Raw genomic sequence first — 27,879 nt, 5'->3', positions numbered from 1 at the left:
AGCTTATGGTGTTTATGTGTAGCTTAGGGAAAGGGGTGGTGACAGGTAAGTATATAAAAGTGCATAGTTGAGAAAGTGAAAGAAGTTAGGGGAAAGAACACAGGAGGAGATTTTGATGGCTAAGCTCAAGTAGTCCTGGTCAGATTCAATTCACATCAGCAAAGAACTATTAAGCTCACATTGTTTATAGCAGAGCCTTACTTGCCAATGACTCATAAATAATCCCTTCTCTTTAAAGAGATATGCAGAATAATCATCAGTTAGGGGCAGTGTTAATGCCTTCTAGGGAAAAAGTAAACTCCAGACAGTTTTCCAATGTCCTGAAACAATTATATTGTAAAATGCCAATTAAGATATCACTGTAAACTTGTACAAATGCCAAAAACCATTAGATATCTAAAGACAAGTGAAAGTATACTATTTCCAAGGAAAAGTATTGCATTTCCTCCACTATATAAGTAATGGCACTATGTAAAATATGACTAGGTTAAATTCTAATTCTACCACTTGTCAGCTGTGCAATCTAGCATAAATAGCCCATCTATCCCTTATTTTCATCACCTGCAAAATGCAGATAAAACTGGTACCATCTCATTTGTTTGTTATGAAATAATATTTACAAAGCATTCACAATACTAGCTGGAACATTTCAAGCATCCAAACATGTTATTTATCAGCAGTTGCACAGAATTACTTAAAACTATACAGTATTTTAGATTTTTCAAAGGACTTCCATATAACTTACCATTTTTATATTCAAAAATTAACATAAAGGAAGGTATCTTGAAAACAATTTACAGAAACTAACATAAGATTATAAAATCTATAAATTAATTATAAAAACAATTAGTAAAAGACGGGTTAATGATAACAATGCAGCATCAGAAGGAAAGGAAAATGTTTTGTGGACCATTTTGGGTTTTTTTTTTTGTGTGTGGCAGTTTTAAGTTATTAGTTTTTAAAATCAGTACTTTTAATGGAAATAACTTGACCAAAAATCTGTCACAGAATTTTGAGACCCAATAAAACAAAAGTTTAATGAGAAACCTGTGTCCTTTTTGGTCAATATGAACTTATACAAATGTTAGGCAAGTGTTCCTCCATCTATTTGTGGTGTTGAGAATCTGTTAACTTTATAAGAATGATTAAGTTTTCTGGTTGGAAATTTAGTTAAGAAGGGAAACTGTGAGGGATCTTCAAGTACCTAGTGAGTATCTGGGAGGGGTATATTGATTACAACACTTGGTTAGGGTAGAAAAATAACTTTGTAATTTACTTTAGAGGACCAAATCCTGTAATATTAAAGGCTGTTACTTCTGAAAAAAAAAAAAAAAGAAGAACAATTAGTACTAAAGTTTTCAATTCAACAACAACAACAAAAAACCTGTTGTAATTTAAGAAAACAATATGTTTAGCCAGGAATTATCAATAATCAATACAATAAGTGATAGTAATGATATATCTATACTCAAATAAATTGCACAGAAATCAAACAGGGTGGTATGATTTCTACGTAAATATGGAGAATTAACCCATGTTTTGCAAATAATTTTTCTAATCTGTTTCTAGATGTTTCACTTCGTTCATAATTACTTCTTCAGAAGTTTTTAGTTTGATGTTATGCCATATATTCATTTATTTATTTGTTCATTGTTTTTGTTGCCTGATACACACTCACATACACACTCACAAAAAAAAAAAAAAATCCTCACTGCCAAAACCAATATCAAGGAGCTTTTCTTCTATGTTTACTTCTATGAGATTTATGGTTTTGGCTTAGGTTGTGATCCTTTGTCCATTTTCATTTGACTTTTATTTATGGCATAAGATAGAAGTCCAATTTCATTCCTGAATGTAGAAATTCAGTGTTCCTAACACTATTTATTGAAGAGAATATTCTTTCTCATTGTGTCATCTTGGATTCTTTGTTGAAAATTAGTTGACTTTATATTTGATAAATTATTTGACTCTATATGTTTGGACTCTTTATTTTGGTCACTGGTCTGTATGGCTATTTTTATGCTAGTATCAAGCAATTTTGATTGCTAAAGGTTTGTAATAAATTTTTAAATCAGAATGTATGATTCTTCCAAGTCTGTTTTCTTTCTCAAAATTACTCTATTTTGGGTCTTTTGTGGTTACGTATGAATTTTAGAGTTTTTTTTTTTTCCTGTTTCTGTGAATGCCATTGGTATTTTGATAGAATGCACAGGGATTATTGCCTTGAGTTGTTATGTATATTTTAACAATATTAATTCTTCTGATCCATGACCATGACTTTTCATTTATTTGTGTCATTATCAATTTCTTTCATCATTATTTTAGAGTTTTCAATATACAGATCACTTGCCTTTTTAGCTAAATTTATTACTAAGGAGACTAATTTTTGAAGCTAATATAAATGTGATTGTTTTATTGATTTATTTTTCATCCAGCTCATTCATTTTATGTGTATAGAAATGCCATACATTTTTGCATGTTAACTATGTATTATACAAATTTAAGTTTATTTATTAATTCTAACAGCTTTTTGGTAGAATATTTGGGGTTTTTCTTAATGCAAGATCATGTCATCTATAAACAGTGACAATTAGATTTCCTCCTTTACAATTGAGATATACTTTATTTCTTTCTCTTGCCTTATTACTCTGCCTAGGACTTCCATTATTATGTTGAATAAAATTAGTAAATGTGGGGATTCTTACCTTGTACCAAATGTTAGAGGAATAGCTTCCATTTTCTTCCAATTGATTATGATATTAGCTGTGTTTGTTTTTTCAGAAATGGCCTTTGTTATATGAACAAACTGTCCTTCTATAATGAAACTGTTGAATTTTATTAAGTATGGATGTTGAACTATTTTGAATGCTTTTCTGGGTCAACTGACATGATCATATGGTTCTTGTTTATTAGTTTTTTAATGTTATACTTATCAATGTGATGCATCACATTGATTGATTGGCATTTAATAATCCAACCTCAAATATCAGGGATAAATCCCACTTGATCCCTTTTTTTAAGAAATTTTTATTTTTTTAAATTTATTTATTTATTCTAATTTGTTATATATGACAGCAGAATGCATGTCAATTTATAGTACACATATAGAACACAATTTTTAATGTCTCTGGTTTTACACGAAGTAGTCACACCATTCATGTCTTCAAACATGTATAGGGTAATGTCCATCTCATTCCACAAGCTTTCCTACCCCTTTGCTCCCTCCCACACCCTCCTTCCCCTTTACCCTATATAAAGTTCCTCCATTCCTCCCATGCTCTGCACCCCCATCCCAATTGTGGATCAGCATCCTCATATCAGAGAAAACATTTGGAATTTTGGTGGGATTGGCTTACTTCACTTAACATAATATTCTCCAACTCCATCCATTTACCTGCAAATGCCATGATTTTATTTTCTTTTAATGCTGAGTAATACTTCATTGTGTATATATACATTTTCTTTATCCATTCATCTACTGAAGGGCATCTAGGTTGGTTCTACAATTTAGCTATTGTGAATAGTGCTGCTATAAACATTGATATGGCTGCATCACTATTATTAGTTGTATAAGATAGTAGAATGTATTTTGACATATATGGAGTATAAATTTCTGTAGTTTGACATATATGGAGTATAATTTTCATACTTCTAGTTATACATGATATAGAATTACATTAGTCACATAATCATGAATGTGCATAGGATAGTAATGTTCAATTCATTCTACTGTCTTTCCTATTTCCATTCCCCCTCCCATCACTTCATTCCCATATGTATAATCCAAAGTACTTCTATTCTTCCCTATCCCCACACCCTTATTTTGAATTAGCATCTACACATAACAGAAAACTTTCAGCCTTTTATTAATCTGATTGGTTTATTTCACTTAGTATGTCATTCTTCAGTTACATCAATTTGCCAGCAAACATTATAATATCATTTTTCTTTATGACTCAGTAGTATTCCATTGTGTGTATATACCAGTTTTATTATTCATTCATCTATTGAAGGGCATGTAGGTTGGTTCCATAGTTTAGTTGGATAAACACTGAAGTGACTGTGTCACTGTAGTATGCTGATTTTAATTCTTTTGGGTATACACTGAGGAGTGGGATAACTGGCTCAAATGGTGGTTCCATTCCAAACATTCTGAGGAATCTCCACACTGCTATCCATAATGTTTACAGAAATTTGCAGTCCCACCAACAATGGATGAATGAAAGCTTTCCTCCCACATCCTCACCATCATTTATTGTTGCTTGTATTCTTGATAATTTCTATTCTGACTGTAGTGAGATGAAAGTTCAGTGTTGTTTTAATTTGCATTTCTCTAATTGCTAGAGATGTTGAATATTTTCTTGAGAATTTTTTGACCATTTGTATTTCTTGTTCTGTGAAGTGTTTGTTCAGATCCTTAGCCCATTTATTTCTGTGTGTGTGTGTGTGTGTGTGTGTGTTTTAAGTTTTTTGAGTTAATTATATATCTTGGAAATTAGTGCTCTATCTGAGGTTCACATGGCAAAAATTTTCTCCCATTCTCTAGGCTTTCTCTTCACATTATTGATTTTTTTTTTCCTGTGAGTAAGCTTTTTAGTTTGAACCCATCCCATTTGTTGGTTCTTGATTTTATTTCTTGTGCATTTAGAGTCTTGTTAAGGAAGGTGGTTTCTAAGCCAACATGATATAAATTTAGGCCTATTTTTTCTTTTATTAGATGCAGGGTCTCTGGTCTAATGCCTAGATTCTTATCCACTGTGAGTTGAGTTTTATGGAGGAAGAGAGATAGGAGTTCAATTTCATTCCACTATATATGGATTTCCAGTTTCACCAGAACCATTTGGTGAAGAGGTTATCTTTTCTCCAATGTATATTTTAGGCCCCTTTGTCTTTGTCTTTAACAATTTTGATTCCTAAGTATTGTATTTTTTGAGGCTATTGTGAATGGGTTAGTTTTCCTAATGTCTTTTTCAGTGAATTCATCAATCATGTATAGGAATGAAGCTATTGTTAATTTTATATTCTTCTACCTTGCTGAATTCATTTATGATCTCCAAAAGTTTTCTGGTGAAATATCTTAGGTATTCTTAAAATAGAATCATGTCATCAGCAAGTGGGAATAGTTTGAGTTCATCTTTTCTTATTTGTATCCCTTTAATTTTTTTTCTTCTGTCTAATTGCTCTGGTTAGAGTTTCAAAGATGATTTTGAATAAAAATGGTGAAAAGGGGCATCCCTGTCTTGCTCTTGTTTTTAGAGGGAATGCTTTCAATTTTTCTCCATTTAGAATGATGTTGGCCTGGAGCTTAACATAGATAGCTTTTACAATTTTAAGGTACATTCCTACTATCCCTAGTTTTTCTAGTGTTTTGAATATGGCAGGGTGCTATATTATGTTAAATGCTTTTTCTGCATTTATTGAGATGATCATATGATTCTTATCTTTAAGTCTATTGATGTGATAAATTACATATATTGATTTCCATATGTTGAAACAACCTTACATCCCTGGAATCAACCCCACTTTATCATGGTGCACTAACCTTTTAATATGTTTTTATATGCAATTTGCCAGAATTTTTTTTAAAGAGTGAGTGGGGGGGGAGAATTTTTTAATATTTATTTTTTAGTTTTCGGCAGACACACATCTTTGTTTGTATGTGGTGCTGAGGATCGAACACGGGCCGCACGCATGCCAGGCAAGCGTGCTACCGCTTGAGCCACATCCCCAGCCCATTTGCCAGAATTTTATTGAGAATTGTTGCATCTTTCTTCATCAGGGATACTGGTCAGAAGTTTTTCCTTGATGTGTCTTTTTCCGGTTTTGGTATCAGGGTGATACTTGCTTCATTTGGAAGGGTTCCCTCCTTTTCTATTTCATGGAATAATTTGAGGAGTATTGGTATTAATTCTTCTTTGAAGGTCTTGTAGAACTTGGCTGAGAATTCATCTGGTCCTGGGTTTTTCTTTGTTTTAGGCTTTTGATGTCATCTTCTATTGCATTGCTTAAAATTGATCTGTTTAAATTGCAACTGTCCTCCTATTTGGTTTGGGTAGGTCATATGTCTTTAGAAATTTGTCAATGTCTTTAAGATTTTCTATTTCACTGGAGTTAAATTTTCAAAATTTCATCAGTTTTTCAATAGTATATGTCCTATTTCCTATTTCATCATGAATTTTAGTAATTTGAATTTTCTCATTCTGTTCATTAGCATGGCTAAGGGTTTATTTATTTTTTCAAAGAACCAACTTTTTGTTTTGTCAATTTTTTGAATTGTTTCTTTTGTTTCAACTTCATTTAAGCCCTGATTTTAATTATTTCCTGTCTTATATTGTTCTTAGTGTTGATTTGTTCTTCTTTCTCTAGAGCTTAGAGATCTAATGTCAGGCTATTTATTTAACTATTTTCTATTCTTGTAATGAATAAGCTCAATACAACAAACTTTCTTCTTAGCTCTGACTTAACAGTGTCTCAAAGATTTCAATATGTTGTGTTGCTATTCTCATATACTTCTAAGTATTTTTTTCATTTCACCCCTGATTTCTTCTGCTATCTATTGGTCATCGAATAGTGTATTATTTATTCTCCAGGTGTTAGAGTAGCTCTTATTTTTTATTTTATTGTTGATTTCTAATTTCTTCCCATTATGATCTGATAGAATGCAAGGTATTACCTCTGTTTTCTGTTTGTTTTGTTTTTTTGTATTTGCTAAGAATTACTTTCTAGCATAAGTGTATTTTAGAGAAGGATCTGTGTGCTGATGAGAACAAAGTGTATTCAGTCATTGCTGGGTAAAATACTCTATATGTGTCTGTTAAATTTAAATTATTGATTGTTTTACTTAGTTCTATACTTTCATTGCTTAGTTTTTGTTTGGAGTATCTATCCAGTGTTGTTAAATTTACTCGGTATTACTATGTTGTGGTCTCTTTGATTCATGAAATTGAGAAAGGTCTGTTTGATGTATATAAATATTCCATTGCTTGAGGCATAAACATTTACAACCATTATGTCTTGAAAATATATAATTCCTTTAAGCAGTGTGAAATGGCCATCTTTGTCCCTTCTAATTAACTTTGGTTTGATGTCCATTTTATCTGAGTATAGAACACCCTACTTGTATACAAGATCCATCTGAATGGTGTTTTTTCCCATCCTTTCTCCTTCAGTCTATGGATGTCTTTGCCTATGAGGTAAGTCTAATGGCAACATCATATGGTTGGGTTTTATTTTTAATCCAATCTGCCAGTCTATATATTTTGATTTATGAGTTTAGGCTGTTTACCTTCCATGTTATTACTGAGAAATGATTTGTATTCCCTGTAATTTTGGTTTATTCCTAGTTTTTAGTTTGAATTATTTTCTCATTTTATTGACTATTTCTTTGGTGTATTTCCTCCCTTTGCTGGATTTCACTTTTTTTTCCTCACAATTCATCTTCATGGATTATTTTGCTGAGAATATTCTGTAATGCAGGCTTTACAGTTGTGAATTCTTTTCTTTCTTTTTTTTTTTTTTTGCTTTTTGTGGAAGATTTTAATTTCACCTTCATATCTGACGCTTAATTTTTCTGGTTACAGTATTCTTGGTTGGCATCCATTTTTTTTTCATAGCTTGATATATGTTACTCTAAGACCTCCTAGCTTGGAGGGTCTGGATTGAGAAATCAGCTACATTCTGATTTTTTTCCCTCTAAATGTAATCTGACACTTTTCTCTGTAGCCTTTAAAATTCTATCCTTATTCTTATGGTGGCCATTTTCATAACAATGTGCCTTGATGTGGGCTGTTGTAATTTTGTATATTTAGTGTCCAGTGTGCCTCCTGATATGATTTTCTATTTCATTCTTTAGGTTTGGGAAATTTTCTGATATTATTTCATTGAAAAATTTGTGCTTTCCTCTGATTTGTTATCTCCATACCTTTATCTATCCTAATAAGTCTTATATTTGGCCTTTTCATGTTATCCCATATTTGTTGGAAGTTTTGTTCATGGTTTCTTTTCAACATCATATTTTGGGCTGGGTTGCCCAGTTGGTAAGGTACTTGCCTCAAATGCACAAGGCCCTGGGTTCCATCCCCAGCCCTCCCCCCCCCAAAAAAAAAATCATATATTTTGTCTTCATTACCTGAAACTCTGTCCTAAAAATGTTCTAGTCTGTTGGTCATGCTTTCCATTGAATTTTTAATTTGGTTTACTGATTCTTTGATTTCAAGGATTTCTACTGATTTCTTTTCAAAATCTGTTATCTCTTTATTGAAGTGATCTTTCATCTCCTAAATTTTCTGATTTCACTTCTTATATCTTCCTTTACCTCATGTATCAGTTTAACTATGTACAGTCTAAATTCCTTCTCTGACATCTCTTCCATTGCAGTATCAATGTAGAGTAACTCTACAATGTATACACTGTACTGCCTCATAATCTACACTTCTAAATGGGTAGACATACAAACAACATGAAAAAAATGTAACAAATCACCTCAGACAAACCAAAATGCTCTAATAATAGAATCCATTGATACCAAGGTTTCCAGTAACTCAGTGTTATGGGGGAAAAATAATAACAGCAACCATTGCAAACAATATACAGACTTAAATCAAGTAGCTCCTACTAAGGTGTCTACAGTTTTATGTAGAAATGATATGTTCAGTTTATTTTCTACAATAAAAACAGTAAGTTTACAAAAGTGTTTACAATTTCAAATGTTGGACAAACAGAGACCAGAAGTGGTGTAGGATGTGATATTTATGAAGAAGTAAGAGAAAAGACAGAAGTAAAACAAAAAAAAATAAAGAATGAAAGAGGGAATAATAGAGCTTGGTTGTTAGCAGGAGAAAAGAGGATCAAGGAAAACAGATAACTGATTGAAAATATATATATATATATAAAGTAAAAAGTTAAAAAAAATAAAAATAGAAAGGAAGAAGTAAAATTAAAAGAATACTGAAATATACCAATCAGATATCCTAGTTTTCAATAAATCAATAATTTATACATGGAAAATAATTGGTTTCAAAAATAGTAGAAATGTGAGAGAGAAAAATTAAACAATTGTTTCCACTGAAGTTCAAAAGATACCTGGCTTACTTTCTCAGTATTTAGATGGGTTTGTTTGTAATATGATGCATTCTCTACCCTCAGCAGTTAATGGGATTGCTAGGGTGAGAAGTTAATCCTGAAGGCAGAACTTCTAGAGGTGGGTTTTTGGCTTAGGTATGCTCCAGTCTCTTCTCTGAATGCCAATTGGTCTGGTGATTTTAAATCAGCTCACCTCCAGGAAGAGTATGCCACAGGAAGCCACTATGGTTCCACTTGTGTGGTATAGGTGCTTGTTGTTAACCCACTATGTCACCTGAAGACCCCATGATTTCTGGTCTCTGATTCAGTCTCCAAACTCAATTTCTCCCCCACAAACCCTTTTGAATTCCTAGTCAGGTGTTTCTCTCCCAACCAATCCAGCAGACAGCCAGACTGGAGGGTAAGGGAAACCAGGTGGGTTTCCATGACCAGTAGTTCCCTGTGTAAACCTTTCTCCACACTTGATTTTTCTCCTGGTCACTTAGGTATCTGTCATGCACTGTGGGTTTGTCCAGCTTGTTTTTCAAGCCAGACTTGGGTCTGCCAGAAATAGTCTCCCCTAGCTACCAGCCCCTGCAACACAACTGCAGAATAATTCCTTCCACATCTACCAAAAGCTGAGAGATGGTGGTTTCTTTCCCATACAAGAATTTTGTGCAGCACACCTCACTCTTTTAAAAGTCAGTGACTTTGATCTCTAAATTCTCTGTATCCTGACATGTCTCAGTGTTCCTGAGAAAGGGAGTTCCTTTAATTCCCTTATTGGCTAACTGCATTCACAGAAGAAGTATTCTGGCTTGTACCTCCAGTTACTGCTGCAGTTGTAGCACTGGAGATTTCTTCCTCACTTTATTATATTTGATCTCCTGAGTCCCCAATCTGTTCTGAGAGTCCAGTATTAAATTCCATTAATGTCCCCCCTAATTTTGGTTCATTCACCCAGATTGCTGAAAAGCTGCCTGTCTGCTCTTCTTGGTTTCAAACCATATAGCAACCAGGAAAGCAAACTTTATATTCTGCCATCTTCCTCTCTCTTCCCACTATATTTTACTTAGGATTTTACCATAAATGTTACAGATACTATAATTTTCTTTTCATGTGGTATCTGTATGGTTTAAGCATCAAGGTAATGATGGCCTGTTATCAGATATAACCTCCTGCTTTTTTTTTTTTTTAAGAGTGTAAGAGGTATTTTAATTCTTCTTTGAAAACTTGGTAGAATTCAGGATTGAAGCATTTGGTCCTGAACTATATTCTTTGTTGGGAGGTTTTTCAGTACCTCTTTAATATGGTTAGATACTAGATGTCTCCCAAAAGTTCATGTTTAAGACAACATAAGAAAGTTTAGAAGTAAATCAATCAGGGTATGATAGCCTTGACCTAATCAATGCATTAATGTCCTGATAGGGATTAACTGGGTGGTAACTGTAGGCAGGTAGGGTGTGGATGGAGGAGGTGGGTCATCGGGGCATGCCTTTGGAATTTATATTTTGTCTGTGGAAAGGAGAGAGCATGAGCTCATACTTCTCCCCACCCTTCTTCCTCTCCCTCTCCCTCCTTTGGTGTGATGTTCTGAGCCAGTTTCCTCCACCACACTCTTCCACTATGATGTCTTGCCTCACCTCTAACCCTGAGGAATGGAGTCAGCTATCTGTGGACTGAGACCTCTGAAACTGTGAGCACCAAATAAAACTTTTCCCCCTTTAAAATTGTTCTTGTCAGATCTTTTGTATACAGTGTGAAGAAAGCTGACTAAAACATTCTTGAATCTCTTTGTTCATTATTGGCCTATTCAGGTTATTTCTTCCTGATTCAATCAATTTTCTAAAAATATACACACAACCCACTGGATTAGCAAGTTAGTTGGCAAACAATCGTTCATAATAGTCCTGTACAATCTTTTTTGCTTCTGGAGCTTCTTTGTAATGCCTCCATTTTGATTCCCTATTTTATGTTTGAATATTCTAATTTTTTCTTTATCTAGGTAGTTTTGTTGATCTGTTTGTATTTTTCAAAGCAACTCTTAATGTCATTGATTTTTTTTTCCCCTGTGGCTTTTTTGTTCTCTGATTTATTACTCTTCTCTTATTGGTAGTCTTTCTTCTTCCCCTTCTCCTTCTCCTTCTGTACTGGGAATTGAATTCAGGGGCACTCGAACACTAAGCCACATTCCCAGCCCTACTTTGTATTTAGAGACAAGATCTCACTGGGTTGCTTAGGGCCTTGTCATTACTGAGGCTTTGAACTCAGCCTCCCAGGCTGCTGGGATTACAGGAGTGCACCACCACACCCAGCATCTGTCTTCTTTTCTAATGTAGGTATTTACTGCTATAAATTTTCTCTTTGAACTGCTTTTGCTGTATCATATGTTGTGTATGTTGTGTTTCTATTGTCATTTGTCTCAAGACAGTTTTAAATTTTATTTTGACTTCTTTTTTGATCAATTGGTTATTCAAAAATGTTTAATTTATATATTTGTGAATTTCTAAAAAAATTCTTCTATTATTGATTTCTAGTTTCACTGTGACAAAAATGATACTTGATATGATTTAGAACTTCTAAGCTATGTTAAGATTAGTTTTGTGGCCTGATATATTCTATCCCAGGGAATGTTCCACGTGCAGGAAAAGAAGAATGTGTATTCTACTGCTGCTAGATGTAAAGATCTGTATGTCCGTTGGGTCCATTCTTCTCTTAAGTACTTTTCAATATCATTATTTACCTACAAATTTTCTGATTTATCTGTCCATTGATGAACGTGAGATATTGAAAACCACCATGATTATTTTATTGCTATCTATTTCTCCCTTGTTCTTCTAGTTCTTTTGTGGGGTAGATCATTGATTTGAAGATTTGAAGTAGTCCTTCTTTTCTATATTAGTGTTATAAATTTTCATCTCAGAATTGCTTTAGCTATGTCCCACAAATTTTATAATATTTAATGTTTATATTTTCTTCCAGTTATGCTTTAATTCTTTAAGACTTTTTCTTTAATCAATATATTTACAAGTGTGTTGTTTTGTTTCCAAGTGTTTGAATATTTTCCTTTCATCTCTGTCACCACTGCACACACTTTGTATGATTTAAATTCTTCTAAGCTTGTTAAAATCTGTTTTATAGAAACATGGAATTACTTGAGCACTTGAAGAGAAATGTATATTTTGCCATTGTTAGAGGTAGCACAATATATCAATTAGATCCTGTTGGCTAATGGGGTTGCTCGCCCAGCTTTTATATATCTAATATTATGTCTAGTTGTCCTGACCAATTTCACTGATTCTTGAAAAAGGAGTGTTGATAGCTCCAACTGTAAAAATTAATTTCTCATTTCAATTTTATAAGTTTTTTGTTCACATATTTTGTAGCCTAGTTGAATAATACATTTATATTTAGAATGGAGGTCTTTGTGGGTTGAAACTCTTATCATTACATAATGTTCCTCCATACCTCTGGTAATTTTCTTTGCTCTAAAGTCTAGATCATCAGATATTAAGATACCATTCATTTCTACTTTCCTTTAATTTTTAATAATATGTCTTTCACCATCATTTTATTTTCCACCTGCCTTTGTGATTATATTTCTTGTAGACAGCATATAATTGAGTCATATTTTTAATTTCACTCTGCCAATCTTATAATCACTGTTTTTTAGACCATTAATTTAATCTGCAACATAGTTATTGACAAATTAGTGCTTAAGCCTGCCTTGTTTTCCCTTGATTGTTCTACTTTTTTCTTTGTTTTCTTAGTCCTAATTTTCTCTGCCCCTTAAACAATTTTAGAATTTCATTTATATTAATATATACATACTGTTTTCTCTTAGTGGGGTTTTTGAGGCATAACTGGTAACCCCGAAAAGTAAACATAAATAAGGTATACAATTTGGTGAGTTTGCACATCTGTATAAATTTGTGTTACAATCTCAATAAAAAGAATAAACAAATTCTCCCTCACCCAAATTCCCTTGTGTTACTATGCTTTGTTTTTGTTTATTTGTTCTCTTTGCTTTTGTTTGCTTGTGTTAACAAAGCAAAGAGAACAACAAACCCTTAACATGAGATTTATCCTCTTAAGTACACAACACATTATTGGAATCTATAGGCACTATGTTATACAAGAGTTCTCAAGAATCTACTCATGCTATATAATTAAAAATTTATAACATTAATTAAAGCTCCCAAACCCTCCCCCATAAATCCCTAGTACACATTTATTATCTACTTCTAGTGTGTTCTATTATCTATTTCTATATGTACGACTTCAAATGCTTCAAATAAGAGCATTATACGGTACTTGATCTTCTGTGACTGAATTATTTCATGTAATATGATGTCTTTCAGATCTACTCTTGTCATCAAAAACAAAAACATTTCCTTTTAAAGGCTGAATAATAATTGTCTGACAAGTCTTTCTTTATGCAATTGTCTTTCCATGGACATTTTGGTGGTTTCCATATTATAGTTTTGAAAATAATACTGTATAAACATAGGAGTAAAAATATTCCTTTGAGATCCTGATTTCAACATTTTTGGATATATACTCAGAAAAGGGATGATGTGGTGCCAATAGTTTTACTTTGCTAAGAAACTTCCATGATGTTTTCTATAATAACTCTTACTTCTTTATATTTCCACAAACAATGTACAAAATCTCAATTTCTCAAACATTTATATATTTAATAGTAGTTATAATTAGAGATATGAGGTGACATAATTGTTTTATCTGCATTTCCTTATGATTAGCAATGCTGAGATAAAGTATTATGTACTCCCTCTATTGTCATTTATGATATATATGTAGTTGCATAATTCTATTTTGTACATTACTCAGAATGGAAATAGCTTTATTGTGGCTGTTACTCTTTTATGTCATTTGAAAGAGATCCTCTTTATGCAATCTCGTATTTTTTTTTTTAATTTTTTTTTTTTAAAGAGAGAGAGAGAATTCCAATATTTATTTTTCAGTTTTTGGCAGACACAACATCTGTGGTTTTTTTGTATGTGATGCTGAGGATCTAACCCGGGCCACACGAATGCCAGTCGAGCACGCTACCACTTGAGCCACATCCCCAGCCCTGCAATCTCGTATTTTGTGTGTTAAATTCTACATGGTTTGAGACCACTGTTAAGTCCTTTGTTTTGTTCTATAGAATTTTACATTTATCGTTTATATATTACTTTTTTTTTTCAAACTCAATCTTGTTAAAAATCATCTTGATTAAGGCTTTTACATTGATTTATAAAATTTATAATTCATTTACTTTTTGGTAATTCAGGTTACATCCATAGATGTAAAGATGTAATTTTGTAAAAATAGTCTTACTTTTGACATATTTTCATACAGACTATTTTTTGATCTTCACTAATTTTTTAGAAATTAAAAACATTTAAAATTTTAAAAATATTATTTAATATCTCACTGTAAAAAATGAATTATGAGTTGGCATTTAAATATTTGTTTTGTAACTTCATGCATATGCATCTTTATGTTGATATTTTCATTGAAAATAAAAGCGAATGAATACCAACTGCTTAAATTACCATTCTACCTTAAATTACCATTCCTAAAATATCATTATAAATTTCTATTTCTCTATATGATGGGAATTGTTAGCTGCCTTCCAAGAATCTATTATCCTTTATTTCCTCATTAATAGAATATCAGTTTTTTTTTAAAAGTGAAGGTTTGTATTTAAAAATACTCATTGTAACAAATTCCCTTCAATTAAGTTGTAGCCATGAGAGTCACTTTCAGTAGTGGAATTTTATCAGAAAAAACATAGGAATTATTGTTTCCCTGATACAAAGTGACAAACTTGGCTGATATGTGCTTTCTGATCTCACCCTTCCCCTTCTTTCTGCCACATGCCAGGCAGGATGTGAAGAATCTCTTGCCCATCAGAGTAAATGTCCACTAGCTAAGATAGCAGAGGAGGAGGATAGACTAAGCTATGTTTCTTTACGATTTCTTAAACAATTAACTACACATAGGACTGCCTGTCCTTGAAATACATATTATATGATTAAAAATATAATCCTTTAACATATTATATGATTCAAAATATAATCCTTGATTAGTTGTTCTTTTATTACATGCAGACAAAATGTGATCCCAATTGATAAAATTGGCTATTTCCCAGATCACTCCATATTTTAAAAATATTATATAGATTAATATATAAATATATATTTCTCTATCGTAAGTTTTTAGATAAATAAGCACTTTAAATTTCTAAAATTACTTTTATTTCATATAATCATCTATATTCTTATCTTTAAAACAAAAGTATTATCCAACTATACCCACAAAAAAAGGACAAGAAATCATTTTACCTCACAATTAGGGATAAACAAGACCCTTCTCAATAGTTTTTAATGTTCTATAAGGTATAAGCAATAATTACATTATTCAATTGGTTTCTTTCAAAATAAACATTCTTCTTGAATTTCTACATCCATGATTTACTAAAAAAAAAGAGTGGTAATTCTTAGAGAAATCATTATGTGAACACTTATAGGATGATTATTTTCAGTTTTCATAATATTCTGTGTTCATTAATAAGTACAATGAAATATTATATTTAAAATATTGCTGAATAAATATCTATCCTAATAGATTTACATTTGTTCCTTCTCAAAATTTATGAATAGTGCTATAAATTTTTCAATTATCAAAGAATAACCAAAAGAACATTGCTTACAGCAGAATCAACAAACTGATTCATAAAGTAACAAAATGTTATTAAAATAGTTTTTTAAATCTCTATAACTCAAAAAAAATTCTGACAGCACTTTAAGGTTTGTTGTGTATGTGTTGTTTTGCATTCATACGTTTTTAGTAGTGGTTTTCTTCATTTTTCCCCTCATTATAAAATTTTCACTCTTTATCTTCTTAAAATATTTTCAGCAGATTAAATATAAGTTGAACTTAGTATCACCTCATTTTTAAAAAATATCTTCTATTTATTCTATTTCCTGCAATTAAGGCTTTATATTTCCTTTGCCCAAAATTTTTAGAGAAAATATTTTATAATTGGCAATCAGTTACTCATTACAATTTCATACTTGCATCTGAAAACTACTGAAATTCCAATGATTAAAAAAAAATTCTTCACCATCAACATACATTTCTTTCAGTGCTAAATTTCTTTGACCCTTTAGAAACTTTCTTCAGTTTTTATCCACTTTTTTCCCCTTGGCTTAAGTGATAATAATGCCCATATCTCTCCTTTTACTCCCTTTTATTCTCATTGGTTTCTCTGCTTTCTATACACAAATTGAGCCTGAGGGCTTGCTCTTAGTTCTCAGTCTTCATTGATCCCTATATTTTCCTGAAAGAGCTTGGTTTCAACTTTGCCTTCAAGCAAATGACTACTGGACTGACACCTCTGGACTTACACCAAGCGCAGAACACTATTTCTAAATTTTAGTTCTTTGTTTTTTCTAATACTTAGTATATATACCTTCACACACACACACACACACAAAAAAAAAAACCTAGAACAAATTCATCTTTCTACTATAACTTTGAAAATGCTGTCCAATCCACTAAATTATTTTTTGTCCCAGTTATAAAGTTTCAAAATTTTAGAGGTATATTTCCTTATTTCTTCTTCTTCTTCTCCTCCCACATCAATTTATTAAAAATATCTCATCAAATTGTGATATCATTTATGAAAGCATCTGTCCTTTACTTTTATATTATTTTTGTTGACATTGTAGTCTGCTCTATAAACCCTGTAACATCCCTTCCTGTCAGAATAACTAATCTCCCTGCTGTCATTTGTTTTTTACCCTCATCTTCTTTAATCTGCTACCAAAATATTGAATAATTGCCTTTTAACTTTGGTAATATCATTGGTTTATGAGCACATACAATGAGAGAACCATTCTATTTTCTTACTCAAATAACTTCAATTGATCTTCATTATATTCACTAAGAAATCTAAACTCTTCTGTATTTTATCCAACTTACCAAACTTTTCATCACTTCCTTAAATGTCACGTGGTCCTTATTTATTTTGATTGTCTTTAATAGGGTCGTGTATGGTTCTATCTTTGATTATATCAGAAATGAAATACCTAAATAAAATTCTTCCTTAAGAGTCCAGATTAATATACCAAACTTAAATACTCCCTCATTTTTTTAAATATTTTTAATCATTATTACAAAATTATTATGACAGTTGGGGTGTTGCACACCTGTAATCCCAGCAGCTTGAGAAGCTGAAATAGGAGATTTGAGAGTTCAAAGCCAGCCTCAGCAACAGTAAGGCACTAAGCATCTCAGTGATGCTTAGTACATAAAATACAAAATAGGGCTAGGGAGGTGGGTCAGTGGTTGAGTGCCCCTGAGTTCAATCCCCAGTACCAAAAAAAAAAAATAAAAGACTAAGAAAATTATTATGAAAAACCCAGTTTTTAAAACTAATATTACAAAATCATTACTATATTCATAATTTTTAAAGAATTGTATCTACTTATACATAATTACTGTTTAATATTTATACATACCTTTTTACTTTTAATCATTGTTCAAAATAATTTTCTATTCTTCCTCAAAATGTCTGTGCATATTCAATCATGTACCACATAATGACATTTCATGAATGACAGACTACATATGCAGTCATGGTATCATAAGATTATATCACTTAATGATGTCATAGCTATCTTAGTTCACAGAAGTACACCTATGATGTTTAGACAATAACAAAATTGTCTAATAACATATAGGCATTGTAACATTACTCAAAACATACTCCCATTGTTAAATGATGCATGACTATATATATGAACATCAGAATTAAACACTGCTTTGCAACATACTTGTTTACTTACTGTATTTCAGATTTTTTTCTAATAGCTGCAGAGTTAATCCCTTCTTTTGAACTTTTATTTATTTGCTCTAACATTGATATTCTATGAAGAACATTTTATTTTTTGTATATCCAGCATCATAAAGATTCTAGGAATCAAGTTTTTCTAATCATTTCTTCAATATTTTACAAATCAACATATAATGATGGTTTGATTATGCTAATGTCACAAAATTAATTGTTTAAGAATGAATATTTTTGCTTTTCCAAAAATAATTTAAATTGTACTTTATAGCATTCTAAAAATACCAAATATTTCTCAAAGGAGTCATTTATATACCAAACAAAAATGAATCAGAGCTCTATTTTCAATTAAAAAGCAAAAATATATTTTTCTACAACTCCATGATTTTAGGATCAATGTCTTCATACACGAAGCATATGAGTCTTTATGAATGCTCAGATAGAAAGCCATTACTAATACATTCATTGATTTATTATATAAAAATGATAAAACTACTAAAACGTTTATAAAATTCAAGTGTAGAATTTAGAAGCTAAAATTCTACTTCTTTAAAAAATAAAAAATCATTTCTAATGAAATCCTAATGAAGCCAATTACCTTTTTCAAAGCAGCGCAAAAATTGAGGAAAAGTCGCTGGTTATATGCTTTGAATCTTTCAGGAAGTTGCCAATTCTGAATTATTTCTTCATCAGAAATCACATGATGATCCAGTGCTTTGAGAGGCCATATACTGTTAACAAGAACATGTCTATATCCTTTCTTAAGGCTTACCGGACAATCAAACAGAGTGAGAGCAATGAGGCTTGGACAGGCAGACAATACACATAAATTCTTTAACTTTGCAAAGGCATTGTCATGAAGATAGAGGAGTTTTAGGTACTTTAATCCACTCCAAAATTTCGTATCTGGTAGATTCTTGATCTGAAATATTATCATGAGTAAATTTAGCTCAAATACTACTTTTCTAAACATAACATGGAAAAATACCAAAATATTAAACATCTTCTAAAATTAACTATCTTGCAAGTTTCTAATTAATAATAAGATAAATATTTCCAAGTATCTAAATGATTTCTGGGAAAACAACATAATACACTGAGTATTTGTAATAAACTATTGTTATTGTTATAATTAAATGCATAACCATATATATTTGATTCAATGAAAATTACTTGGTAAAAGCTGACTCTAAATTTTCAAAAATACTTTTCTTCTATAAAGAATTGGAGTCAAGAAGTACTCTTAATCTGGATTATAAATTTAAGAAATAAACTATACCAAATCATGCATTGTTTATGTGCTTTATTTTTAAAAATATTGTACTTTTAATTTTGTATTAATACACATTTTTGAAATTTATTTTCAATTTTTATATATATATTTTAGATAACAGATTATCTGAAAATAATATTGTGGGTAGATAACATAAGTTCATTACATATAAATTTCATTTATATTCAGACATCTTAAATGACTATTGCTTACCTGATTTCCATGAAGGTCAAGTTTCATTAATTTTATACAATTTTGAAGTGGATGAATATCTGTAATAAAATTATTTGAGAAAACGCATACTTTAAGAGAGATATAAGATTGCAAATATTCCATAGATTTTAAATAAAGTCCACTGAACTTCACAAAAACAAAATCTTTTTGATCTTCGATTATATTTTCATTATAGTGACTCCATTCTTCATGACTGGTTAGCTCTTTTGTGATTGTTCCATGAAACATCTGGAAAAGATGGAAAATTTTTCAACTTTTAAAAATCTACCTGAAAACAAAATAGAATACTTACTAAGATATAATGAGAATTAATATGAGTATAAAAGATAAAAATTTTAAAAAGGAGTATCTAATTCCCATAGAATATTTGATCCTGAAGTATTTTAAATATCTAATTACTACTGATAAAGATATAATTGTATTTATCAAAAACAAATCAGTGAAAGGAAGAAAAATATTCTTTTTCATAGAATGGAGAACGTAGAATTAATAAAGATGTCACTTCTAGACCAGACAAGTAACAAAAAACAAAATTGTGTCTTAACATAGCTAGTATAATTATTTTGGTTTAACAATGTTAAATAAAAATAAAATCACTAAATATTTAACAAGTTAGGAGAATGATAATCTGTACAGTGGCTGAAAAATGCAGTCAGAAGAAAATAAAGAGTAACAACAATTTTCAACTGGTATCAACAATATTTATATTTTAAAGAAAAAACTTACCATCACATTATAGATTTTTATGTTCAATTCAATTAGACAATTAGGATTCAGAATTCTAAAAGTTTTAAAATTTGACTAATTAAATTTATCTGAAACTTTTGAATCAATACTTTATTGTATAATCTTATATGATATATCTCATACATATGAATTTACCCTTAGTATGAGTAATTTTAGTTTTCATAAAAGGTAGTCAATTAGTGATAGTTTAGAAAAGAATGTATAAGCACAAGTAGTCTATCTGGGCTTCTCACACAATAAACCACCTTCCCTACTAAAGGAATCAGTTTTTATGCTGTGCAGGTAAACTCAAGTTAACAAAAATTCAAATGAGAATGTGAAATTCCAGATAAACTCATAGTATAACAAGACATTGGCTATTTTTTTAATCCCCTAAGGGCTAAACCTATAACCCTGCAATTCTCAAGCATCATCTATGTAATTAATTAAAAGGATGAGAAATTTCTGAGCCCCACCTTTATATCTATGTATCAGAATCTCTGGGTTAAGGGTGCAGCAATGCATTTAAGCAGGCAATTCATGGATATCTTGAGAAAGTTCAATCTAAACTAAAAGTTAACCAGCCTTCCAAAATCAAAGAGCAAAACGGCACAAATAGGCACAAGTTCTAGAGGCACTGAAATGTAAGGCAATATATACAATGCATCTTTATCGTTTACACTCTTTTTCTAAACCGAAAATATTGTTAGGAAGTCCTTCCTCAAAGTCTCCTTTCAAAGTACTACTTTTCTATTGTCATCTGAAAATATGCTAGCTCCAGAACAGTTTATGACAAGAGCTTAAGAGAGACTATATAAGGGACATATCAGCATGTTTCAAAATAAGACAATGGGGTGCTCAAAAATTTCATCTATAGCATCCACTTTTTGAAAGCAATATCTATTCTCCAAGAAATCTGCAAAGTAAGAATCACATACCAAAGAAGTGTGTTGTTTATTTTATGATCATGTGTGACTTAAAAAAACTTTTTTTGAAGGTGGGACCTATTTTATGTCAACAGAAAAAAATAAGTAAGAGGTACAGAGTTCCTATATACGCTCTCATTAACCCCCAACCTCTGTAGTTCTCTATTATTAATATATTGCATTAGTGTGACACATTTCTTAAAATGAATGAGCCAATGTTAGTACATTATTATTAACTAAAGTCCATATTTTGGACTTCACTGTTCTTTGCTACATGTCTATGGGTATCAACAAATGTATAGTAACATGTGTTCATCATTATTGTATCATGTAGAATTGTTATTATTTCATACCATAGAAGTCCCCTGGACTTCACCTCCTTCCCTCCTCTCAAGCCCCTTACAACCACTGATCTTTTTAATGTCTCCATAGTTCTGACTTTCCAGAATGTCATATTGTTGTAGATATACAGTAGGGCCTCTTTCACTTAGTAATGTGCATTTAAGTTTCCTAAATATCTTTTTTTTCTAAATGTTCATTCTTAAAGCACTGAATGTATAATGGTTTATTAATCCATTCACGTACTGAAGATACTTTGTTGGGTTCCAAGTTTGAATAATGATGAATAAGTTTCTATAAGGATTTGTGTTTAGGTTTTTGTGTGAACATTAGTTTTCAAATCATTTGGGTTAATATCAGCAGTTTACATATTAGATCATATAGTATGTTTTATTTTATGAGAAAATGTCTCTGTTTCTCAAAGTCATTGCCCTAGTTTGCATCTCCCTATGTAAGGAATAAGAGGAATTAATTGCCCCACATCCTCACCAATATTTGGTGTCAGTATTTTGTATTCTGTTCATTCTAATAGGTGTACTGGTATCTCACTGTTCTAATTTGCAATTACTATGGACATATGATCTTGAACATCTTTCTATATGCTTATTTGCTATCTGATTTCTGTGAGATATCAATATCTTTTGTCCATTTTTTGACTGTATTGATTTTTTATACTTGAGTTTAAATTTCTTGCATTATTTAGGAAGCCAGCCCCTTATCAAACACGTTTTGCAAAATTTTTTTCCCAGACTACATTTTTCCTTTTCATTTTCTTAATTGTTCTTTTATATTTCACCTCCAAAATTCATTTAAAAAAAAACTTTTGGACAATTAACACCCATCTACCATGAAGTATTAGAGATCCTATTTCCTCCCATAAGGATGAAAGTGATTTTATACTTTTCATTACTGCATCCCAACAATATATACACATACACAAAATTATATAGTTAATGTTTATTTCTCACACAGATCATTACATCTCTAATACTCTATTTTGATGCTTATTTCTACAAGGTATAATATTTACCCTGACATTTATTTCCAAACATTCTAAACAGTGATATCAACTAAGGATAGTTATTAATGTCTGTAGGCTCATTACTTAGCAATGAATTTTTTTTTATTTTAAGTTGTCTTCTATCAAAATTGGTTTATCTGTATCTTGTTTTATTAATATTATACTACAGCAATTCTATTAATACAATTTTCATTGATTCACTTCACTAAATTTTCTGAATGAATGATGTCTGTATGTCATCTGAATATGTCAATGATCTTCTACTGGCATTATTCAAAAGCTGAATTCTTTTCTGTTTTCTATACTGATCTCAGACATTCTAGATAATTTTATGAAATGAGAAGTTCCTGCAATTATGTGAAACATTCAAATGTATCTATTAGATGAATAAACTCACTAGCTTTGGGAAGTTTACTGATACAATTATAATACTCCTCAAAATGTTGTACCCTCCCCACCAAAATGTTAAATATGTTCACATTTTCTACATTAGAATGAATGTATGGTAAGGGAACTAATTTGATTGGCATTCTTCACTCACTCGAAAACTTCTTGCCAATAAAACATATAGTCTGACAAAGACAAGCATTATTGAGTTAAATCTGAATTTCAGGTAATTTTTATATTATGTAATACAATTCCTTTATTTTCACTCATACAACTTTTTTTAACCTTTCATCAAAAAGATGTCTACTGTAAGTAAAAATAAAATCTGGAAGAATTAAAAACCAGCGTGATTAAGGGGCTATTCAATCTAAATTTGAGATAATCAGCATATTCCTTAATTCAGTGCCCTTTCTTTCCATTTTGTATAACTGTCTACTTTTAGCTTTAATCAAAAATGTTTCTATTATAATCAAAAAAGTAAGAACTAAATACTAGTATGATTAAGCAGACTCAGGTTCACAGCTTAAAAGGATTTTTTTTATGAAAATAAAACTAAATTTCTTAATTCTTAAAAAATGTTTTAAAATAATACACTGGGGGGGAAAATACTGAATTATCTACGTGGTAAACAAAAATAAGCACTATTTAAATATTAGTTTTTATCTATTTTTCCAATTGTTAAAATTCCCAACAATTAACAACACTGAATCTTAGCTATTGAAATAGTTGAACTCTGTCATTACAGGATGTCACACCTCTCTGCCTTGGTGCAATCCTCTTACAAACTGAGAAAATATAAAAAAGGTTAAGATAAAAGAGAGGACAGTTTTAGCCTGGTATGGAAAAATTTGTTAATTGGGATCATAGTCTCAGTATTCTTTTGAAGGAAAATGGACTTCAGCTTTTTTCAGGTCCAAGGTTTGGAAAATGAGGCAAATAAGGGCAATGTTTAAATTTTCTAAGTCTACTGAATGTCGGGTCAAAAGTAAACTGGCCAAGCTGGTGTTGCTCAAACCTTGCAAGGCAGTGTTAGATTCTGGCAAATAGTTCCCTCCCTATGGTGGATTCAGTTCCTCCCAAGAGTCTATAGGGCAAGTTACTGTTGTCAGTAAGATCTCTTAAGGACAGAATAAATTTTTTTCCCTTTTTTATAATTATGCAGCCATTTTAATTTTTATTATGTTTCTGTGCAAAATCATTGCCTTTTATATGATGAAGATTTACTTTTATATGATATAAATCTCTGTTCCATTCCCACATCTCGAATTTAAGATATTTAAATGTCCTCTTTCCCATTAAATTATATGTACTCTGAGAACAGGAAACTTGTTCTGTTTAGCTAACATGTAAAAAATTTTAATATAAGACCTAAAGTTCTAAGTCAGACTTCAATACTATTAGTATACATGGATATATCTGGCCATCTTTTCTTTCCCTCAGAGAAAAAGAAAACTTTCAGGTGAGAATGTGTGAGAGACTACTAAGTACAAAGAATAAACTCTCACTTCGGTAGAAATCTATGTTAATTCCTTGAATTCTTTATTTTGAACTCAAAAACAATATTCAATCTCTTGCAAAAATTTTTAAAAACATGTACTTTTCAGTTATTTATGCAGTGTAACAAATCACTCCAAAATCTATGGACTTATAACAAAAGCACTTTATTATCTCTGAAGATTTTGTTTTTATTCTACTCTTGCAAGACTACAAAAGCAAAAGTAGTTGATTAGCATTCATAAAACATATTTTTATCTCCTAAAGTTGGACCACTAGTATGTTTCTATTAAAAGCAATAAACATTGTACTAAACTAATTGAAATCTATTTCTTTACTAGTTTAATTCTATCTCCTCATCAAAAAAACAAACAAAAAAGAAACCCCAAACCTCATGTTAATAAATGCACACTATAATATCTGGATAATACCTGGACATTTCATTTGAAGTCTACAAAAAAAACTAAGGAAGAAAGTAAAAATAGAAGTTTGGAAGCAGGAGGAAGGTGGAGAATTCTTCTCTGAAAGAATTTTTCTTTCTCCTCTTCACAAGGTAAGAGGAAATGAGAGTTCCTTCAAGAGGGTTCATTGGGGAAAAATATTTAAGAAATAAAGTTCAAAAAGGATAGCTGAGTAAACAAATTCAAGTAAAAATAACTATAAAAAGAGTTGCTATTGCTGCATGTCATGAAAAGTAGAAGGAAGCAATAGTTAGATAAGTAAAAGTACTGGTAGCAAGCAGAGCTGTACCATGGCCTGTCTATGTCATGCACCATGAACTCCATGGCTCAGGAGCCATGACCCTCTTCATTTGGTTTCAACTTCTTCATATGAATAGGAAAGGGGGATTAAAATATGCTTCCCTAAAACTCCAATTCAACAGTCATATTTATGCCCATAGTAATTTTAAAAAATCTAACTAGCATTAGCTATAAATAAAAAAATATTAAATTGTTCACTTAAATCAGATTAAATTAATGGCATAAAAGTATAACTTAAGAAAGCTGTGTTGTTGTTTTTTTTTTTTTTTTTTTTTATGTATCTCACTCTCTGTAGCAACTCTTCAGATAATCTCCTCCAAGAGAGGCACAAATGCCTTCACAGAACATTATTTTTCAATTGATTATACTCTAATTTGCTCAATGTCTTTATTAAAATATGGGATCTAAGACCAAGATTGTTTCCAGTGTTTGATTTGGCATAATTAATAAGCTTACTATTTAGCTGGATTGGTATAATGTACACTGGTAAAATAACACTCTGGCAAATACCTTGTTCATTCTTTGTGGTAAATGCTCAGGTAAAATAATAATGCTCTGATAGTTTAACTGCTTAAACAGTTATATCACACTGTGTGATTATATTGAATATAGACTTAAAACTTTTTACTTACTATAATTACAGCCAAAGACATTTGCTACCACTCAGTATACTGAATTTTTTAAAAAATTACTTAAAATTTAATGAAATGTGATAAAAATAAAAAAAAAAAACACAAGAGCAGAAAAACCATAGCTCATAATGTGGCATATTCACTTCCAGCATATTTTATGTGAACAATGTAGTCATATTTGGAATAAATAATTCTATTTCTATGACACCCTTCATAGAGCCAAGAAATGCTCAATTTATACTCTGACAAAGTATTATTATTATAGTTCTTTACACTCTGAATTTTTTTTGGTTACTCTTTTATTGTTCACTTCACCTTATTAAAATGTACAGTACCTGAATATGTAGGACCTATTAATTTCCTTAGGAGCTCAATCCAACTCATAAACTGTAACTCCAGCGCAAACGTCTCTCCTCAATTCCATGTTCACATGTATGGTGCACACAGACATAAACAAACTTCTACTACATAGGCATATATGTTTATTCCACATGTCCAAAATCAAATTATGTTCTCTACCCAACCAAGCTTCTCCATCCTTAACTTTCTCCATCTCAACTGATGACCACTCCAACCTCAGGCAGTCATTTTTTACTTCACTCTCTAATACTCCACACCCATTCTATCAATAAATTTTATTGGTTTTGCCTTCAAAATTTATCCAGAATCTGACCAATTTCTCACCATCGTCACTTTTACCATCTTGGCTAACTATCACTTTTATGCATTATTCCAGTTACCTCCAAACAAATCTTCCTGCTTCTTTCTTTATTGATCCCCCACTATAATTTATTTTCACAGTTCTGAGTGATCATTTTAAACATAAGGCAAATCACATAAAAACTCTGGAATAGTTTGTTTTACTCAGGAGTAAAAAACAAAATCCTTTCTATAGCCTTTCTCTTTTTGACCTATCTCTTGCTACTTTCTGTACTGCTCATTCTCAATTCAGTCAATCTGTATTTTCTATATGTCCTTCAAAAAGAATGTAGTTTTTATAAACAAAAAGAAAAGTTTTAAAAGACAAAACTGAAAGAGAGACTGGGATTGTAGCTCAGTGTTAGTGCACTTGCTTAATATAAGCAAGGCTCTGCGTTCAATCTCCAGCATCACAAAACAAAACAGAAACAACAGTAATATGCCCTTTTACCCAAATGCTTTCACTATTAAGTACAGAATTATATATCAAGGTCCACCACCTTTAGAAGAAAAGCTAAGTTACCTTACAATCTATGTAAGTTTCAAGGGCCTTGGTTGCCTAAGCTCCTAATGAAGACTTTAGTGGAGAGGCTTCTCAAATAAATCAAAACATATGGTAGAGTGCCACAAATTCTGGGTTTGGGATTGAAATATAGTTCTCAAATCTTGTTATTTACTAATTTTCATACCTTGACTAAGTCATTATTCCCTGATTCAGTTTTCTTATGTATAAAGATGAAGAGCTTAATCTGTAGAGCTCACCATAAACTTGGTGTTTCACAAAAGAAATATATAATCAACAAAAATACATCTAAGGCTGACTTATCCCCAGTAATGTTACCAAATGTTCTAAATTAATTTACACATACAAAAGAACACCGAAGCGCAAAATAAAGAAATAAATAACAAATCAGAGGCCTGAATTTTATACAACTTCAAAGACCACATCTGGGAGACAGGCATGTGTACCCGGGAAGCCAACTCAAAAAACAGTGGTGGTGTGTGTGGCTCACTCTTTTAGGAGCTGCAAACGCAAAGAAGCCACAAACCTACAGTTCCTGAAGAGAATACTGACTTTACTCAGCTATTGTATGGCCCCGGAGTAGGGGACAGATGGCTCCAGATGACTCGGGGGTTGAATTTATCTGACAAGATGTTAGGGAAATGCTTCTGACTAAAACAAACCTCCAGGTAGGACTAATCACACGGGCGAGAGTGTGGGAATCTGGGTTGCACGTCGTTTTCTCTTTAGCGGGTTGGTTCCAACAACTGTGTCATCCAACCTGAACTACTCACCGGGTCAACTGGGCCGTAAGAACTTATGAGCTGGGGAAAAGTGGCCCAGATCCTGCACAGTCCAACAAATTGCTAGCCGGCCATCTGCTACAGAGACCGTTGCTAAGGAAACCGGCAAAGATCCAGCTCAGCCCATCAACGCCTTCCGGGTGGAGACGAAAGCACTCC

General features: G+C 31.5%; 1 protein-coding gene across 2 annotated transcripts; it reads right to left on the bottom strand.

Moving 5' to 3' along the window:
* Positions 1–865: 865 nt before the first annotated feature.
* Positions 866–27,870, bottom strand: LOC124078176 (leucine-rich repeat and IQ domain-containing protein 3). 2 transcript variants are annotated; one of them, XM_058572244.1, is made up of 4 exons: positions 27,712–27,870; positions 19,410–19,658; positions 18,522–18,845; positions 866–1,316 (listed from the first exon to the last, which is right to left on the bottom strand). In XM_058572244.1, the coding sequence occupies exons 2-4, from the start codon at positions 19,656–19,658 to the stop codon at positions 1,311–1,313; spliced, it is 579 nt and encodes a 192-aa protein (XP_058428227.1). In that variant the 5' UTR covers positions 27,712–27,870; the 3' UTR covers positions 866–1,310. The 2 variants fall into 2 exon arrangements, with proteins under 2 accessions (XP_058428227.1, XP_046278833.1); XM_046422877.2 differs by lacking the exon at positions 866–1,316 and having other exon boundaries at positions 15,304–18,845.
* Positions 27,871–27,879: the final 9 nt, after the last annotated feature.

This window comes from Marmota monax, unplaced genomic scaffold (assembly GCF_021218885.2).
Source record: "Marmota monax isolate L192 unplaced genomic scaffold, Marmota_monax_Labrador192_F-V1.1 WCK01_AAM20220418_F8-fsc01474, whole genome shotgun sequence".
NCBI classification, from domain to species: domain Eukaryota; kingdom Metazoa; phylum Chordata; class Mammalia; order Rodentia; family Sciuridae; genus Marmota; species Marmota monax.
This window is presented reverse-complemented; position numbering and strand designations above follow the sequence as displayed.

Coding starts and splice junctions, on each gene's coding strand:
- LOC124078176 (XM_046422877.2), bottom strand. CDS start 19,658: ATGTTTCATGGAACAATCACAAAAGAGCTAACCAGTCATGAAGAATGG. Junction 18,846..19,409: donor TTGACCTTCATGGAAATCAG/GTAAGCAATAGT, acceptor ATAATATTTCAG/ATCAAGAATCTACCAGATAC.